The 18,743-nt window shown below is 37.2% G+C and overlaps 2 protein-coding genes across 2 annotated transcripts; both read left to right on the top strand.

Moving 5' to 3' along the window:
* The first annotated feature begins 11 nt into the window (after positions 1-11).
* LOC127846133 (heat shock 70 kDa protein 12A-like) lies at positions 12-8,886 on the top strand. The gene is made up of 6 exons (XM_052377310.1): positions 12-59; positions 2,908-3,118; positions 3,890-4,062; positions 6,663-6,881; positions 7,487-7,631; positions 7,808-8,886. Exons 1-6 carry the CDS (start codon positions 12-14, stop codon positions 8,884-8,886), a joined length of 1,875 nt encoding a protein of 624 aa, XP_052233270.1.
* Positions 8,887-12,546: 3,660 nt separating this feature from the next.
* Positions 12,547-16,233, top strand: LOC127846132 (heat shock 70 kDa protein 12B-like). Its single transcript, XM_052377309.1, has 5 exons — positions 12,547-12,668; positions 13,124-13,355; positions 13,671-13,889; positions 14,082-14,217; positions 15,161-16,233. Exons 1-5 carry the CDS (start codon positions 12,547-12,549, stop codon positions 16,231-16,233), a joined length of 1,782 nt encoding a protein of 593 aa, XP_052233269.1.
* Positions 16,234-18,743: the final 2,510 nt, after the last annotated feature.

The following is an 18,743-nucleotide window of genomic DNA, read 5'->3' as shown; positions in this document are numbered from 1 at the left end:
CGCAAAAAGACATGGCGACCAAGATCGCTATCACGCAAGTTGCAATTCCGCGAGAGACAGTATTCAAGACTTGAGCTATTTTTGTCGACAGTTAACAATTGATTTGCGTCCCAGTTCTGGTGAAAAGCAATTTTTTAAGTTAACATGTATTCTTTTCAACAACATGCGACTTATAAGTATAATTGAATGCTTTAACCCATTTATGCCTAGTGGACTAGAACCCATCCTGCAAAATTGGATCAATTTATTTCCAAAATTATGGATGTCTAGTATATTTATTTCTATATTTAAAATATTTCTTACATAAATTCCTTTCAGCAAACAGCGCATACCCTGATGAGACGCCGCATCATGCGGCGTCTTATCTGGGTCTACGCTGTTTGCCAAGGCCTTTTTCTAGACGCTAGGCATAAATGGTTTAATGAACATAGAAGAGAAAGAAAAGAAAATTCAGACATAATATAAGGGGAGAAATTATGTTCTTTTCCACTTCTTTTATAAAAGACAATCAACTATTAGCATCCAAATTAACAGAAATATTGACCAATAGTCCTCGGTCTATAAGACCTCATTTAATACCCGAAACTTAGACAAATGTGTTCGTACTTTGTCATCATAGAAGTAATCATACTTTATTGATCAGAACTGGATTTTACAGCAACACATTTAGTCGGGAAAGTAATTGAATACGTCAAGATGTATATAAAGTAAAAGGAGCGTGACAACTTAAATTTGTCCGAGCTAGTTTTATCGATGATTAACGTTTTTATAGTTTTACCACAAATCGTTGTGAGTTTAACCCATTTTTGCCAAGCGTCAAGAAAAAAGGCCTTGGCAAACAGATGCGGCGTTTCATCTGGGTCTGCGCTGTTTGCTTAAAGGAATTTCTGTAAGAAATATTCTAAATATAGAAATAAATATACTAGACATCCCTAATTTTGGAAATAAATTAATCAAATTTAGAAGGATGGGAGAGTCCACTAGGCTTAAATGGGTTAAACAGATCTTCGGTCAATTAGGTATAACAAAAGTGATTCATCATTCTTATCGACATTAAAAAAACGAGATCGAGTCAGTGAGCACTGGTTTGACATTGCGAGATATTGTTAAGGAGGTTATTTGCGATGTCTGTATGGGTCGCGTTCTGAGAAAACTGGACAAAATGCATGTTCGTAAAGTGTCGTCCCAGATTAGCCTGTGCAGTCCGCACAGGCTAATCAGGGATGACACTTTCCGCCAAAATTTGATTTTTGCTAAGAAGAGACTTCATTTAAACGAAAAATGTCATAAAAGCGGAAAGTGTCGTTCCTGATTAGCCTGTGCGGACTCTACAGGCTAATCTGGGACGACACTTTACGCACATGCATTATGCCCAGTTTTCTCAGAACACGACTCATATTTAGATGGGTATAGTTATAAATCCATTCTTACATATACGAATTTGTCTAATGATATATCTAACATTCTATGCAATTCAAAGTGAGTCGCCACTACATGTACAGAGTGTTTACGTATTGAATTTTACACACCTGGGGCCGTTTCACAAACGATCGTACTACATTGTTAATTTCGAGAGAATTTTGTAATCTTAATAAGTACACGAACTAGCTCGCTATTCTCGTCAAATATATACGGCGCTATAGATGACAATGTAATTAATTAAGTACTGAAAATTAATAAACATATGATATGGACTTTAGCAATTATTTATCTTCGTAAAATGTATCGTATCGTAAATGTGTATTTCAATGTTTATTAATACGGTCCCCAGTAGTTCATCCGTGAAGCTTCAAGTACAAAATTTCATGAAAAAGAGTTTCCTTCCTACTCTCCCATCCATATTTTAAAAAGACATGAACGGGAGACAAGGAAATGCTATATTTTTGGCCTTGTGCTAATACATGTGTTTCATTAAGCACCAAGCACGTTTGAATATTTCCTTTCATAGGGAAAGATGCCCGTTGAAATGACGTGATGAATTTTATGTGGACTGGGGTTTTACAGGACTTCGAACTTCGATAATTTTCAAACTTTGTCTGAACTTAAAACATTAACTAATATGTTTATTTCACAACAATATGCCTTCATTTATATTTGCTAAATGCTGATTTGGTTTTTGAAATTAGCTGCATATAAATGTTCGTGGTTATGCGGACAAAATAAACAACTTCCAAACAAGATAAAGTGACATAAATCAAAGCAACACGATTGTGTATTTCACATTGAAATGGCGATTTCTGTGGATATCGATATAAATATACAAGAACACATACATACACATATATATGTAAACGTCAAATGACATGTGCGTCAAGTGAAGCTCAATACGAGCTTGTGGCAATCGCAGGCTTCAGACCAATTTTCGCATGACGCGGGTCAAATAGTAATGTCTTATATCGGCGGAATGTCCGCTTGTAGCAATGCCAAGCTGAGTTTAGTGGCATGCCGTATGCTTATTAAAAATTAAAAGATTTAGCACTTACCCGTTCTTAATAACTCTGAGATCAGTATACTTAGAGATTATATTTGATCCCTTCAGGTTTTTAAAACAAACAATATACACATGTAAATGCATGAGTATGTAATTAATTGATTATTCTGTTGTGTATGTCCAGGATAGAAAAAAATACGGATATGCCGAAAAAGGTAAATGAAAGTAGTGTCATGCATGTATATAAATCTGTTATAATCCGAGAAAACTTTAAATACGCAATATATACGAAAATACTGTCATTATGTACATGTACACGCATGCAATTTCGCTATTCTTGAAGATATATGTGCTAATCATACATAACTTTCTTTTAAAAAAATCAACAAAACCAATATTTATACATGTAAAATGGCGTACAATGCATGATTTACTAACCGCGCCTGAATCTGATTCACAAGCGCCCGACGTTGCAGCGTCTCAAGACGACGCTTCCGGCACTCAACGAGAAACGCCCCGTGATCGAGAAACAGAACACCGCGTTCAACTTTACATCGCATCGGCCCGCAGTGTTCATGCAAGATGAAAACTCGTTTACATACGTGGCCGCGATTGAAATTGGCACTTCCTATTCCGGGTATGCGTACGCACCCCGGAAGGATGGAAAGTTAATTGCCAAGGACATTGGTAAGGACATTTTATTCTCATCATGCATGAAAACGTTGCTACATATGTAGTAGCATTTGTTCCGAATTTCTCTGCCTGTTTCTTCAATTAGTTTTTAACAATGTATTTCATAAACCAGTCCATGTACTTGTATAACTTTACATTAAACTTATTATTCAATCAACTCGTAGACGAAGCTAATCTATAAAGGAACAAGTAAACTATATAATATGAATGCGCAAACTTGCTTGCCACCAAGTTTGTTGATACGTTGATAAAGACCAATTGCTAGTACAGCAGCATCCTGAATAACTTAAAAATGGCAATGTCTGTGACAGTCAGACCACGTATCCTCGAAATATAAACCATAATGCAAAACCATTACGGAGCGAACATATGAAGGAACAAGTAAACTGTAGCATATCAATGTGCAAACGTGATTGCCACCAAGTTGTTGATATCATGTGTATACTTCATTTTAAAGTGCGAAACTAAAAACTTATAGTTAATCTACAAAAGACCAATTGCTTTATTAGCCTGTATCATTCTGATAAACTTTAATAATGCAGGTGGTCTATGACAGACCGACCAAGTGTCCTCGAAATATCAAACATTACGTAAGAAAACTTCTGGCGGTAACTCTCGTGGGCAAGGGTTGCCTTTGATAAGCAGTTCTTTCAAAATCTTTTATTATGAGAGCGATATTATTTTATTTGTTTTACAATTGCAAATATCAAAATATTTGTTTCAATATTTAAATGACAGTTATGAACCAAGCATGGCTGCACACAGACAGGTCACTCGAAACGCTACGGACACCATCTTGTTTGCTGCTGAACGAGAAAAAGGAGTTCGAGGCGTATGGATACGACGCCGAACGCATGTATATAGAGTTGATTAAAGAGGGAAGGGACAAGACCGGGTACTACTTTCGCAGATTCCGACCGAAATTAATTGGAGTAAAGGTAATACGGTCGTGTATTTCTTTCAATTCTTATTTAACAAACCAGAACATTATGACAATGCAATCACGCGACCAATCTTTAAATTGAGCATGTTCACCACAAGGCAAGTATTTATCAAAATATTGAATAATGAGCGTATAGTTAAACCATTCTTATACATTTGAACTTTTTTAAGGTAGGAACGATTTTTTGTTAAGCACCTCGAATATTTAAATGTAAAGCGCATTCCGTGTTTCTTTTAATTAAATCTACTATACTTAAAAACTTGGTATCGCATTCTTACAACCTGTTCTTACAAAAAAATATCGAATTACAAAATCTACTGCCTGGTCGAGGCGATTTATTGTATTCTTTATGAAGCTTTCACTTAACGTTACTCGATATACTTCATAAATTGCGTAATTAGTTTAATGAAACGCTTGTTTGGTAGTTCATTTTAGTGAAGGACCACACTTGATAATGTGTTTCCAAGACAATTCCTTTTGGTCCGAGGACCGATTATATACATCCGACTAATCTCTGCCATATGTTTGTGTCTAAATAGTATACACAACGCAGTTAAAAGAAACACCTCTTACTATAAAATATATACCGCAATGTCTCAGGTTTTTAAATCGTCAAAATATGTATATAATGGATATTTTAGAGCATGGTAAATGTTCAGTATTACCGTTTCCTCACAAATATTTTAACTAAAACGAAAATTTGCGAATCTGAAACAACTTTTTTAATTTTGTCAATTTACCAAAACCTGAAAAGGCCCATTTAACGTTTGCACATTTTGAAATGACAATTACTGTTCAAACTATTCGACTTATGTCGCACTCGAATTGAGAATGTGTACGAGTCGCGCTCTGTGAAAAGGCGGTTTAATGCATGTGCGTAATGTGTCGTCCCAGATTAGCCTGTGCAGTCCGCACAGTTTCAGGGTGGAAACAATCCGCTTGTATATTTTTCGCTTAAAGAAAGTCTCTTCCTAGCAAAAATCTAATTCAGGCAGAAAGTGCCGTCCTTGTGCAGTCCGCACAGGCTTATCTTGGATGACACTTTACGCACATGCATTATATCCCCCCCCCCCTTCTCAACAGTGCACGGCTCGTATATTCTATTAAATCACATTGCTCAGGCCCGTACCCAGTCCATGGGCCCAGGGGCCCGGGCCCACCCCCCCCCCCCAGCTGGCTGTCGAACTATGATATTTTTTTAATAATCGGCCCACTGCAATTTTTTCTCTCGTGCATGGGCCCACAGTACACTTTCCCTCAAAACAAAAGAGCAGCTATGTTTTATTGTTCCTGATAAACAAGGCGATTAGCGCTCGCCAATCGAGATAAGCCCCTAGGCAAGGTTTTCTTATCGCCTTGTACACACATCCCCGATCAGTCCCCCATTGTGATCATGAATGCTTCATCTATCGATGGTTGATTTAACATGTATTTTGATTAGTGCAGCGAATGGAAGCCACTGCTACGGAGGTCGTAGACTATGGTCTGATAATTGCTGACGCAGGATTTTTTTCCTTCTTTGAGAAGGCTCTTTCCCCTAGACGTATTTTCCCCCTCAAAGTTTAATTGTTTTTTATTTGGAAACCTTTTATTGGGAATTTTTAGGTCCCAATATATACTTTTTACATTGAGAATAGGACCCTGAATTTGAACCGGAACAAAAACACTGACAAAGGAATTAAAACTGAGTATTTATAATTTTTGAAAGGAAATCACTGAAAAAGACTACGATGAGATAGTTAACATGTTTGTTGAAAAGAAAAACAGATTCATAAATTTGCCGAGCAACTGATAAGAATTTGGCAGAATTCCGTATTTAAAATAATTGAGTACCGAGAATTGAGTAATGTCAACCTATTAATGGCTCATTGGTAAAAAAATGAAAATTGAAACAAGAAATCGATCTCATTATATAAGTTAACCTGATCCAGTGTAGAAAAATATTGTATAATTAAATTATCTGTTGCCTTGAATTTGTTTGAAAACAGTAAAATATGTTAAATTGATTATTTAAGACTTTCATTATCCCCCCCCCCAAATTAGGCGTTTCGCGCATTTTTTTTTCCTTAAAAAAGGCAAGGTTTCCCAAAAAATCAGATAAAAAACCTGTGACGTTATTGATTTGTGAAAAAAAAAATGGTAGAAGCAATACGAGAGTTGATGTGGATAATCGTCAGTTTAAACCTGTAAGTTTCGGAAATTTAAAGCTTTTAATATTGTTGTGAATTCACACCAATGTTTAAAGATTCAGACTTCCGAAATGTGCTGATTTACTTGTTATATTCCATTAATTCATATCACAAAATACGGTTTTTATAAGCATTCAAAATCACCTCGCAAAGTGCCAAATTAAAAAAGTATATATATAGGGAGGGGGGACCACCTCCCCGGTTGGGCCCCCCCAGTCAAAAAATCCTGGGTACGGCCCTGTTGCTAACTGCCTAATCTATAACCGGCATTTTGAAACCGCCGCTATTTGAAATCAAAGTTTATGTGTTTCTTTTGTACGACGTACACTGTGTATGTAACACGTAACGAGAAATTGAAAAACTATTTCATACAATAAACTAAAATCCTTCTCTGATTGATTTACAGGACCTTCGCGGCGACTCCCACATTACTGACGAGAATGGGAAGACGATGTCCGCAATGAAGGTGTTCACTTTCGCTATCCGGTACCTGAAAAGCCAGCTCCTTAACGATCTCTGTCTGAGGGGAATCGACGCCGAGGCGGAGGACATCCGGTGGGTGGTGACTGTTGCCGGCTTCACGGACGAACTCACCAAGCAGTTTATGAGGAAAGCTGCGTGTCAAGTAACGTATTTATTGTCGATTCAGTCCGCAGATTATATTATATTTTAATTTGTCAGATATTGTTATTACTTGATGTCCTACTGCTGTATCTTGAGTAAATCGAGTAATAACACAACTTTCGTTAATCGCGTACAGTTTAATATATATTCTGTTCGGTACTATTTATTGCTTCCGTGCTCTCGAGCATAAACAACTTTATTGTTTCTTACTTCAAAACGACAACGTTTAAGTAAAATAATCAAATTGTCGTCCATAAGAACTGATGCCATGTCATTATGAATTAGATTATGAATTAAGGGATAACAATATGCCCAATTCTATCGGGTGATAGTCACAATAACATTTCAGTTGAACTATCGCATATGCTAAATGAACATTTGGCATTGGAAACTTTCAAAGAACTGTACACTAAGCTTTTTGATAGAACACATAATACGCTGGTTATATCCTTCGTTGTTTCGTAAAAATACATGTAAAAACCGAAAATTTCTTCTGCAATTAAGGGTTACGATGTTCTTATTTAGAATAAGTCTCAATTTCTACATTACCATTAATAATTTGAATAACACGTGCACGTTTTAATACTTTCACTGTGGTGTAACCAGGCCGGTCTCCCGGATGCGAAGGTTATTCTGTGCCTGGAACCGGAAGCAGCCTCCTTGTTCTGTCAGCACATGCCATCGAACGCTCTCTCGGAGAAGCTGCCCATATTCAAATCCGGTACTAAGTACGTCCTCGCCGATATAGGAGGTGCGTGCATATAGATCAATGTTGATTCAATTATTTTGTGTTTTTTGGATGATGTCAATGCTTCTGTTTACGTTGTTATTGTTTATGTTGTTATTGTTACTTTGTTATTGTTATTGTTGTAGTAGTAGTTGTTGTTGTTGTTGATGATGATGATGATGATGATCATGATTTTCCAGGTGGCCTTACTGATATTGCGATTCACGAGAAGCGCCGCGAGAGTCTGCGAGAAGTGAGCCGCGGTCTGGGAACCAAACTCGGAGCCGGGGCCGTGGACAATATCTTTGTACAGTTTCTGTACAAGCTTTTAGGGGACAAGATTGCGGACGATTTCATGAACACATATAGGAAGGAGTTTCTTGGAATGATGCGAGATTTCGAGCACCGGAAGAAGACTGTTACCCCTCTAGCTACCTCTTGTCTGGAACTGAAGGTTCCACCATGTTTACATGTGCTTTGTCAGAAGGCGCAGTATAATGACAACTTATCAAACGTCGTGTTTCGTTCGGTATATAAAGGTCATGTAAAATATACCACTAACAAGTTTGTTATAGACGCCGTTGTCAGCAACGAATTCTTTAGAGCGATCACCAAGGAGATGGCAAAGGTCATCAATCACTCACTCACGGCGTTGAAAACTAGCAAGGACATTCACATTCTCGTTCTAACTGGAGGATTCGCAGAATCTGCAGTTGTTCAGGAGATAATGCATCAGGAACTGGTAGGAAAATCACAAATCAAGCAAATTATTGTCCCGCCGGACGCAGATGTGGCGGTGCTGAAAGGTGCCGTCATTTACGGAAACAATCCAAACGGCATTTCGTGTCGCGTTAACCGTCATACCATTGGGATTCGGATTGCACGCTTATACAACCCGGAAATGCACCCAGAAGAAAAGAGGCAGGTGCTTAACGGAGGCGTGGAGTATATCTTAGACGTTTTCTCGCCGTTTTTGACAATCGGTACCCGTGTTCCAGTGGGATTCGTCTCTCACCAGGCGCTTACAACAACCGAACCGTTCCAGAAATCAATCGAAATCGACCTCTACGAGTCGTCGGAACTATCACATAATTTCGTGACTGAGGAAGGCTGCATCCCGATGGGAAAGCTAGATTTTCCGATCCCGGATCCCTCTGTAGAGGCGAGGACTGTATTTGTTGACGTAATCCTCGGAGGCACAGAGTTAAACGTTATAGTGTTGGACAAAAAATCAAACATTCAAAACAAGTACCATTATCCGCCTCTGAAACAGAAGTGAATGCGCTGGTAAATAGTGTATTTGGACAAAACGGGTGGTCATTTCATAAACAGTGGTTTAATATAAGAGACATATCTCATCTCTGACATTGTTGTATTGTTATTTCTTTACGGTATGGTTTCACAACTGTGAGCTTGAAGCACGGCCTTATTGTGTTCGTTACTTAGTTTCACAATGTCTCGTACAGAACGACGTGCACATTTGTAATATTCCACGTTAAACTTGATTTTGAACAGAAACCGTTTTAATATAGGCCATGCTCTGTGAAAAGGGTGTTTAATGCATGTGCGTCAAGTGTCGTCCACTTTCCGCTTTAAGAAAGTCTATCTTAGCACAAATTAAGTTAAGGCGGAAAGTGTCGTCCCTGATTAGCCTGTGCGGACTGCACGTGCTAATCTGGAACGACACTTTACGCACATGCATTAAACCCTCTTTTCACAGAGCACGGCTCATATATTTTGTATGTATCGCCGTTGACCATGACCCAATCCAACTTAGATGTAATTAAAACATAGTTGGGATATAATATATCTGCATGTATGTCTGTTATTTCACAAAAAACACGAATATATTTTTATTCTCAAGATTTTTATCACGAACCATGTATCTTTATTACAGTTTACTGTCACCTTAGCTCAGACCCATCAATTCGCGGTCACTGGTTATACAGGAATGTATATGTTATATAACAATTATTTAAAGTATTTTCAAGTTATTTATTACATTTTTTTTAAATTTATAACGAATGAAATTGACCTTGACCGTACAAACCTTTTACGCAACTCCGTTCTTATTCTGGTTATTAGATATTCATGTCCAAAGCTTCAAAGCACAGGCTCAATGCAATATTGAAGTTAACCATATAATTTAACCCATTTATGCCTAGCGTCTTGAAAAAATGCCTTGGTAAACAGCGTAGACCCAGATTCGGCGTCTCATCAGGGTCTGCGCTTTTTGCTTAAGGGAAATTCTGTAAAAAATATTCTAAATATAGAAATAAATATATTTGACAACCCAAATTTTGGAAATAAATTGATTCAATTTAGAAGGATGGGAGAGTCCACTGGGCATAAAAGGGTAAAAGGGTTAATAACTGTACAATTCACCCCATCTGTTATCTTACATGAATCTTGTATTTTAAGTAACAGTAACATTGGCCCGCCTCACGCGTGCCGTATGTAATACTAGCAAATCTACATAAAAGTTGCATAACAATAGCTTTTTTTGTTTTCGGGTTATTGAGAAGATACATAGTTACTGAACGTGAACTTAACAATGTCCCTACATTACCTATAAGGATGCCCAAGCTGAGTGTAAAGTTTAAATATAATGTGTTTAAGTCCGAAGTTTCAGGACACTATTATGTGTTTTTGAGTTATTCAGCGTGTATCAATTTCCTTAGTTTTGGTGAACAGTGGCCTTGACCTAAACCTCATGTTTGGCTTGTGCAACTATAGCAAGTCTTAGGTATACGGTATCCATATGGACGTACTAATTCCATTAAAATAGCTCCCTTATTCTTGTTCTAAGAAGCAGAAACACACTTCTATATTTATAAAACGTAACACTAAGCACATCCACAGCTTGATTTTTATATCAAGGATTTATGTTTACAACAATAGAATTGGTTCTTGACATGTTCAGCATAGTCTATTTTGCTTTTTTTTAATAGAAACAGTGACCTTTACCTTTGCCCCACATATTTCAGTTGGAATCCCATTGGAAGCTTGATAGAAGGTCTCAACATAGTTTTGCATCAAATGATCCTAATTTGAAACGCATGCATCTGTCTATTTAGCTAAGGCGAAAAATTGATAATGCCCTTTTTGTCCAATTCGAAAAAAGAGTTACCTAGCTTGAAAAATGTGGTAATTTAAATATTGGAACTTTCTTAAATTTTGAATGAAAGTCGTCAAGCCATTCCTAACAAAATAGCTTCACAAAAACTGTAACCCTTCTATATTGGGAACATACACATTTATTAGTATTAAAAGCCTACATGACACATACCAAACGCCATACCAAAATTTGTATATTGTATCATTTCAATGTAAGTAATACATGTTCAAAGTTTGACTGAGATCCATCAAGCCATTCCTGAGGGACTAGCTTACTAAAACACTTTAACCCCTTTCCAAGACGCCGTCGCAAACACCGACGCTGATGCCGGGGCGATTAGAATAGTTTGCAATTTCTTCGAAATGTCGAGCAAAAGTGATACAAAGTCTTGGAGATTGTTGAGCACCATAAAGGTGTTTCCTAGCTGTATATATATATTTGTAATATATTAATAACTAAAGACCGCTCTTTTGTATTCAATTGTTAAGTCTAATGTCATACTTAAGACCCATTTTAATGCCGCTCACACATTTGAAAACGCGATATTTTTCAAGATAAAAGAAAGTTAACTTGACTAGTAGATTAACTTTCGAAACAGTTATAAGACTATTAAAAAATCAATACTCTTAAACTTAAGTTTCGGCACAGAATGCCGAGTGAAGAAGAGTGAAAATTAATCCAAATGATTCATAAATAGCCAATGCGGATTAAAAAGGTCATTCCACTGATTTCATGATTCGGATAATGCAATTAATCCATATAGCAGATTATACTTTGTTGTCAAAATCGACTACTAACAGAGATATAAACACTGCTGGGTATGTACTATTTTCTATTTTCATTTTTTTTATTATTTTGCATTATTCTGGTTGTCAATGGTTTTTATATATTTGTATGGTTCCATGTATTATATTTACTTTCAACATACATGTACAGACGCCACTTGAAAAGATTACGCGGTTGAATAATAATGGCGAACTATTTCGCAATGCGAAAATCTTTTTTTATCTGTACTCCCGTGGTTTATTCTCGATCTTGCATATATGTGTTTATAACAGTAAATATTCAAATTGCTTTTACACTGAAATGTAAGTTTTACACGTATCAGCAGGATTGTTGACAAATCACTACCTTTAGTATATAAATCAATTACGTAAAGCATTGTCCTCTCCGAATCCACAAGAAATTATGTCCAATAAGAACGGCTCTTGACTGCTATTCAAAGTTTCGCCTTATTATATAGACCTAGCTCTGTGAAAAGGGGGATTGTGCATGTGCGTTAAGTGTCTTCCCGGAATAGCCTGTGCGGTCTGCACAGGCTTGTCCGTGCAGTCTGCACAGGCTTGTCAGGGACAACACTTTTCACTTGTATGGCATAAAGTCTCGTCTTAGCAGAAATCCAGTTAAGGCCGAAAGTGTCGTCCCTCATTAGCCTGTATGGACTGCACAGGCTAATATGAGAAGACACTTTACGTGCATGCATTAAACCCCCTTTTCACAGAGTTCGGCCCATATGTACTGTCAATCTACAACAACTGTTCAATCATAACTAAAGTAAGATATAGAAAATATGTGAACACTTAAATTGGCCTTTTAAATAGGACCCTGCGTGAACTGAATTTATTTGTATTTTAATTTAATCATCAGTTTTTCTTAAATAAAGCAAGGATGGCGATTTTATTTTAAGCACATTTAATTACCCCCATTTTGTAAATTCGCTATCTATAATACAACGTTTGCGTGTATTTGCACAAAAAAAATCAACGGTCTTACATTTGTCCATATCCAAAGATCTGATGCAACACCGCCGCACCGTCGCAAATGAGCGTAACGAGCAGCATCAAGTCACGTGCCAGCGTGGCAACAGTTCCGGACGCGAGTTTCACGATGGTGGTGGCATTAGACGTCGGTACCGCTTATTCCGGTTACGCGTATGCTTACAGGTATGCTTCAGATGGTTTCTGTTATCATATATTTCGTGATAATTAATGAATAATACAACAGTATACTGAATTATAACTGGAACACCCTGCTTTGATATTTAATGCTACTATTATTTTTTTTATAATTTGAAACATAATTGTACACGAAGCGCAAGACAAAACATAATGCAGTGTGTTATTTTTGGGATTTACAACAAAATATTTATACACAAAGATTCATGTCTTATTTATAAAAAAAAGACATCAAGCATACACATAACACAGAGTTTAAACAGATAAGCCTCCGGTGGTAATATTAGCAGAATATTCCACCTAACACAATAACTTTCCATTGGTATTTACAGCCGATCGGATAAGTTATTTCCATGATATATCGGGGTGCCCTCAAACCCGAATTGTTATGGTCCCGAATATACACAGACTTCCTCTGAATTGTTTAATTTGCAACATTTTAGGAAAGAGATGGACGAAATCATGGACAATGTGATCGTCAACAACCCTTGGACGAGCGCCGACAAGGCGACCACAACCTACAAGACCCCCACCCAACTCTTGCTAAACGAGAAACGCGAGTTTGAGGCGTTTGGGTATGAAGCCCAGAAGAGGTACGCGGAGTTGCACCAACAAGGGCGCCATGAGAGATGCTTCTATTTTAAAAAGTTTCGGTCTAAAATCGCGTCCGGGCAGGTACGTTCAATCTTCTCTCACTTAATATCTTTTGTTACATAATACGAATTTGAGTTGTATATGAAACAAATTACTTGATAATCTGTTTATACGAGGGGTTGGTCAGTTGTAATACTAGGTTATTGAGAACAAAACAATACTAAAAAACATTGATTTCAAATGTCTATGCTTTATTTATAAGCAAGCATATTATCGCATACTGCTCTGTGCAGTTCTTTCGAACTATTATTAGCCCTTGATTACATAAACCTGTGCTATTGTTTTTCAATTAACAATGATTACGATTTACCTTTAATTACAACTCTTCGTTCACAGGTTATAAAATCATCCCAAACAATAAAAGACGAAACCGGGAAATCTGTTCCAGCTATGCGTATATTTGCAATCACCTTTCGATACCTCAAAGGGCATCTGTTGAACGCATTGCGCATGCGCGGAAAAGAGGTGACGACCGAGGATATTAAGTGGGTTGTCACAGTTCCCGCCATGTGGAATGACGTCAGCAAACAGTTCATACGAAAAGCGGCCATAGAGGTACGAATATGTGTAACTGTCCGTTCTTTATAAATAATAATTGTATATCATAGTTAGTCGTCAGATAACCCATCAGAGAACGTCTAAACACGCATTAAGACTGCGCTTGATGAATTGTTATGTTCTTAAATACCATTAGACCATGCACGTTTGTCTTACAATTAAATCTATGTTCCGCACCGTGAAATTCAGGCTGGGATCCCCGGTGAGGCGCTTCGATTGGCTCTCGAGTCTGAAGTGGCCTCGGTATACTGTCAGAACATGAAAGGCGTCGGAAAACTGCCCATACACTCGCCGGGATGCACATACGTGGTTGCTGATATTGGAGGTACTTGTTTTTGATACGTGTACATGTATCAATATGTTTATTGATGCTTACTAGCACTTGCTCGAATTTATTATATACGGCAATCACAACTCCTTCCAAAGATAGTTTCTTTATCAACTCGAACAGTTGTTGATAGGTAGACTATGTGCGCACTACATACATAACTTAAATGCATAGTTTAATTGTGTGTACAACATTTTTGGGGGACAATTTAATTTTACCGGTACTTAAAAAGGTACGTTAAAAAGTTCTATACTGAGTCGCTCGTGAGTAAGGCTAAAGTGCCTTTATCGGCAATAAAATGCAAACAGTTTAAAACTTCAATTAATAACAAGGAATAGAAAGATATCAAAATAAAACTGCGTGCACTCTTTCATGAATAGAATTACTGTTGTTGACACTTAACCATGGGCTTAGTTTTTCGACTAGATTAAACAACTGCTTATACACTCACCTCATTGAAATTACTTGGCATGCAGTTTATAAAAGTTTACTTGTAAAACAGGAACCCCCAAACAGTTGTCTGATAGTAACTTAGCTGAATACGTTTCGGAATAAGTAATAACAAGTATAAGACACGTTCTACGCCTTCGATCAACCGTGTCAACAATTGTCGCAATGGGCATCGCTGTCTCGACATTTTGATGATCAAATAATAAAAGTTGTATAGTTTATTTGTATCGAGGGCTGCTGACTCAAAACCCATGCTTTTTTCGTTGACTCAAAGAATAAAAATGGCGGGCGACTTTTGTTTATCATGCGTAGCAACCGAGTGCGCACCTGCTTTATATGTCTGACATGCTCAGTACTATAAAAATAGCGTACCGGTAAAGTTCAGTCCACTTTTTGGTTTATTTCAACCCCTTTGCAAACAATTATTTCCGAGTCTACAATGAAGATTCCCTTTCTTGCTGAACTAACCAGTCAACTTACATTTTTTCAGGGGGCATTACTGATATTGTGTTGCACCAAAAGCGTCCCGATGGGCGTCTGAAGGAAATGAACAAAGGCGGGGGCTGTTTGGTTGGTTCCGGTCATGTGGAAAACTCATTCCTTCAATTCCTAGTGCGCATATTTGGGGCACCAGCTGTTCGCGAATTTCTGGACGAATGTCAGATAGAAGTGATTGATATACTGAAACAGTTCGAAATGGCGAAAAAGGGAATGATCTCAGACCAGGCCAAGCTATTGTCAATTGGAATCCCGGTGGGCCTTGAAAGAATATGCAGAAAGAAAAACAACGGTGAAGATCTCTCGGCGATAGTACAAAGATCAATGTACAGGGATAAGGTAAAACTGGCGGATAATACTTTACACATGGATGCAACAATTTGCAGGGAATTCTTCAACTCGGCGTGTTTAGAAATAGCCAAAAGTATACGCAATGTCCTCCTGGACCACAATGCCAAGGAGTGTACCATGTTAATCCTTGTCGGTGGCATGGCATCATCAACCATCGTCCAGGATATAATAAAACAAGAACTGGAATCGAAAACGAAGATCCAAAGAATCATTGTTCCACCTGAACCGGAATTAGCCGTTCTCAAAGGCGCTGTTATGTTCGGACACCAACCCAGATGTATCTTCCAAAGGGTGGTACGATACACATACGGACTTAGAAAAGCAAAATTGTTTAATCCCGATATTCATCCTGAAGATCGGTTAGTCACTTTGCATGACATTGACTTCATCACGGACATGTTTTGTCCTTTCATTTCCGCCGGGTCCCGCGCACCAGTTGGTTTTATGTCCTACGATTCTCTGACCTCCATTGAACCCTTTCAGAAAATTATTGAAATCGATGTCTATTTCTCCACCGAACTAAATCCAACCTACGTCACGGACAAGAACTGCTGGTTGCTAGGCAAAATAGAATACCAGGTACCGAACCCATCAAAGGAAGAGCGGACAATCTATATAGAATTCATATTTGGAGATACGGAATTATTCATTAACATTACGGATAGAAAAACTGCATCTAAATTCAAAAACACCTTCCCTGATATAGAAAAATGACTTTCAAAGTCCTTTTTTAATGGTTTGTTTATGTTTAATAAATAACCTCTAGACTAAATACTTCCTTATCATGGAATAATATATTCCATAAGTTTTTACAATAAACAGAATGAAAGAGGTTTCTTCTATACCTAATGATAAAATATGACATTTCTGCAGTGAAATAACAGTAGTGAAAGTAAACAAATTGTTATTTTCACCGGTGATAATATCACATTTTCGGAACTACTTTTTCTGTTCTAAGATTATCATATCAAGATTTACTTCCTTTGTGACCACTTAAAAAGTACTTGCTCGTTAAAATCGACATTCCACCGAATCCAATTAATTATTATTTTTTTATTTTATGCTTTTTTCACTGTTTATATATATTGTAAAATAGTTTAAACGGAGATTTTCACTGGTCTAACAAACACGTATGACGTCATTTTGTGTATTGAAATGTCTTGAGGCACGCAACGGGAGAAAGGGTAACTTTTCAGCGAAAGAGAAACAGCTTTTAATTGTTTTCTTTAAAAAGGGGCATAAAAAAACGAAAATTTGTTCATGTCAGTGTAAGATCGTTTGTTATTTCACGAGTGATCACATTAAAATAATATTTTCACTCGTTGCACTGACATGAACAAATATCCTCTATATATTTTCACACATTTTAACTATCACAATATTTTAATATTTTAACATCGAAACGGTTTGCCGCTCATGTTATGAATACATTCTTATGTGTACATAATCATCAACAAATCTTTCAAGAGTTTATAAAGAGACCAGTCGAGAGACTAAAGATGCAAATACAAATTACTTTTGTTCTGATGCCATGGTCATTTAAAGCTAATAAACCCTCAATATCAACGAATATTTCGTACAATATTTTGAAAAAATAAATAAAGTTAACACATACAAATTTAATGTCCTTTATAGCAATATCCAAAATTTCAACGCCAGTTGTGGTCTGGTAACATGGATGTATACCGACTTGTCAACAAATGCGTGTTGCCTACGATGATTGACACGACTGGATTGCTGGCCATACACAGGCACAGCAGTCACTGTCCTCATGGTTGAATGCGATGCAGATACCCGTTCGTTTTCGACCAGAGAAGTTATACATTTTTTTCTTTTTAAGTCCAATATTCAACATTATAATTGGGTCAAATAACAGAAAACATACAATAAGGCCTAAATTAAAATTGAGTTTGTTTGCCCTTTAGCGACCGACCCATTTTTTACCCCCCGACCCAAAAATTTGTATTGCGATTTCTGAAAACGTTTTTTTTTTCGTTTTTTTTTCGACGATCATAACAGAGCCGACAGCAATATTTATTCATGCGCGTATTTATATCCCTGTCTATTATTATCGCCCCTGACCGATCTAGGTCGCTCCGATGGTTGGAATTTCATACGCCCCAATATAGACAGTAATGCAAGCGTCTATAACCAGCATCGCGATCGGCGGTGTTCCGTGAAAATGGCCGAACGACATCATACTTAACTATTGGTTCGCGAAAGTAGTCGGACAAATACGAGTTTATGTTCGTTGTACACATGCTGTTAACGTGATCCAAGACGGCGGACAATTAAAAGAAATAACGATGCTCAGCGAGGACAAATGGCTATCGAATTTACGACGGACATCATATAATTAGTATGGATTAATGAAAAGAGCGTGTCATTCTACGATGGAGCATACGTTTTAGATACAAATAAAACTCATTTTTTTGGAAATGTATGAACTGAATGTCACAGAACAAGTGTTTGAAAATTGGAATGCAGTCTACTCGCAAGGAAAAATACATCTAACAGTTACAGGATTATCGTTCGAAAATGCAAAATAAAAGACAAACATGATTTGATTTATATGCAAGTGGATCTGTGTTTAATCAGATTCATGTGCATATTCTGCTTTATTATGTTTGCCACACTAAACAGTTAACTGTAATGGCATGTTAGTGAATTGGATATGTAAAGGTAAACTTATTTAATATATTAATGTCTCTTAGCTAAATACATCGACAACACTCAAGTATATATGTTTAAAGCGTTAATATATCCACAAACTGAATCTAACACCCTTAATTTATTTCCCCAAATCAAGTGTCCATGCTTATGTTAGTTGCAATAATACAACTCCCAGCTATTGACCCTCTGAGCTGTACGTATGTACTCATAAAAGCTCAGAGCATTCAAGAAGAAATAATGCTTTATAATAATGTTCAGTTTGCCCTTTTATGAATTTACTTTGCCATGCCGAGACTATGCACTAACCGGTCAAACACTTAAAATTGCGGCCTGTAAAAATTTCAACTGGCCTGTGAATTGTTTCTCCTGGTAGGCAAGTCTGGCCAGTAAAATGTGACGGTCTTTCGCCATGTCTGAATTTTTCCATTAAAGGCTTTGGGCTGTCTTTCTACACTCCTTCAATGCTTGTTGCATGCTAGTTAAGTTCAATTTAAGGGAAAGGTTTAAGTTAAAAATAAAAGCTGTCTGGCTGTTAAATAATTACAAATGCA

Source organism: Dreissena polymorpha, chromosome 9, assembly GCF_020536995.1.
Source record: "Dreissena polymorpha isolate Duluth1 chromosome 9, UMN_Dpol_1.0, whole genome shotgun sequence".
Taxonomy (NCBI): domain Eukaryota; kingdom Metazoa; phylum Mollusca; class Bivalvia; order Myida; family Dreissenidae; genus Dreissena; species Dreissena polymorpha.
This window is presented reverse-complemented; position numbering and strand designations above follow the sequence as displayed.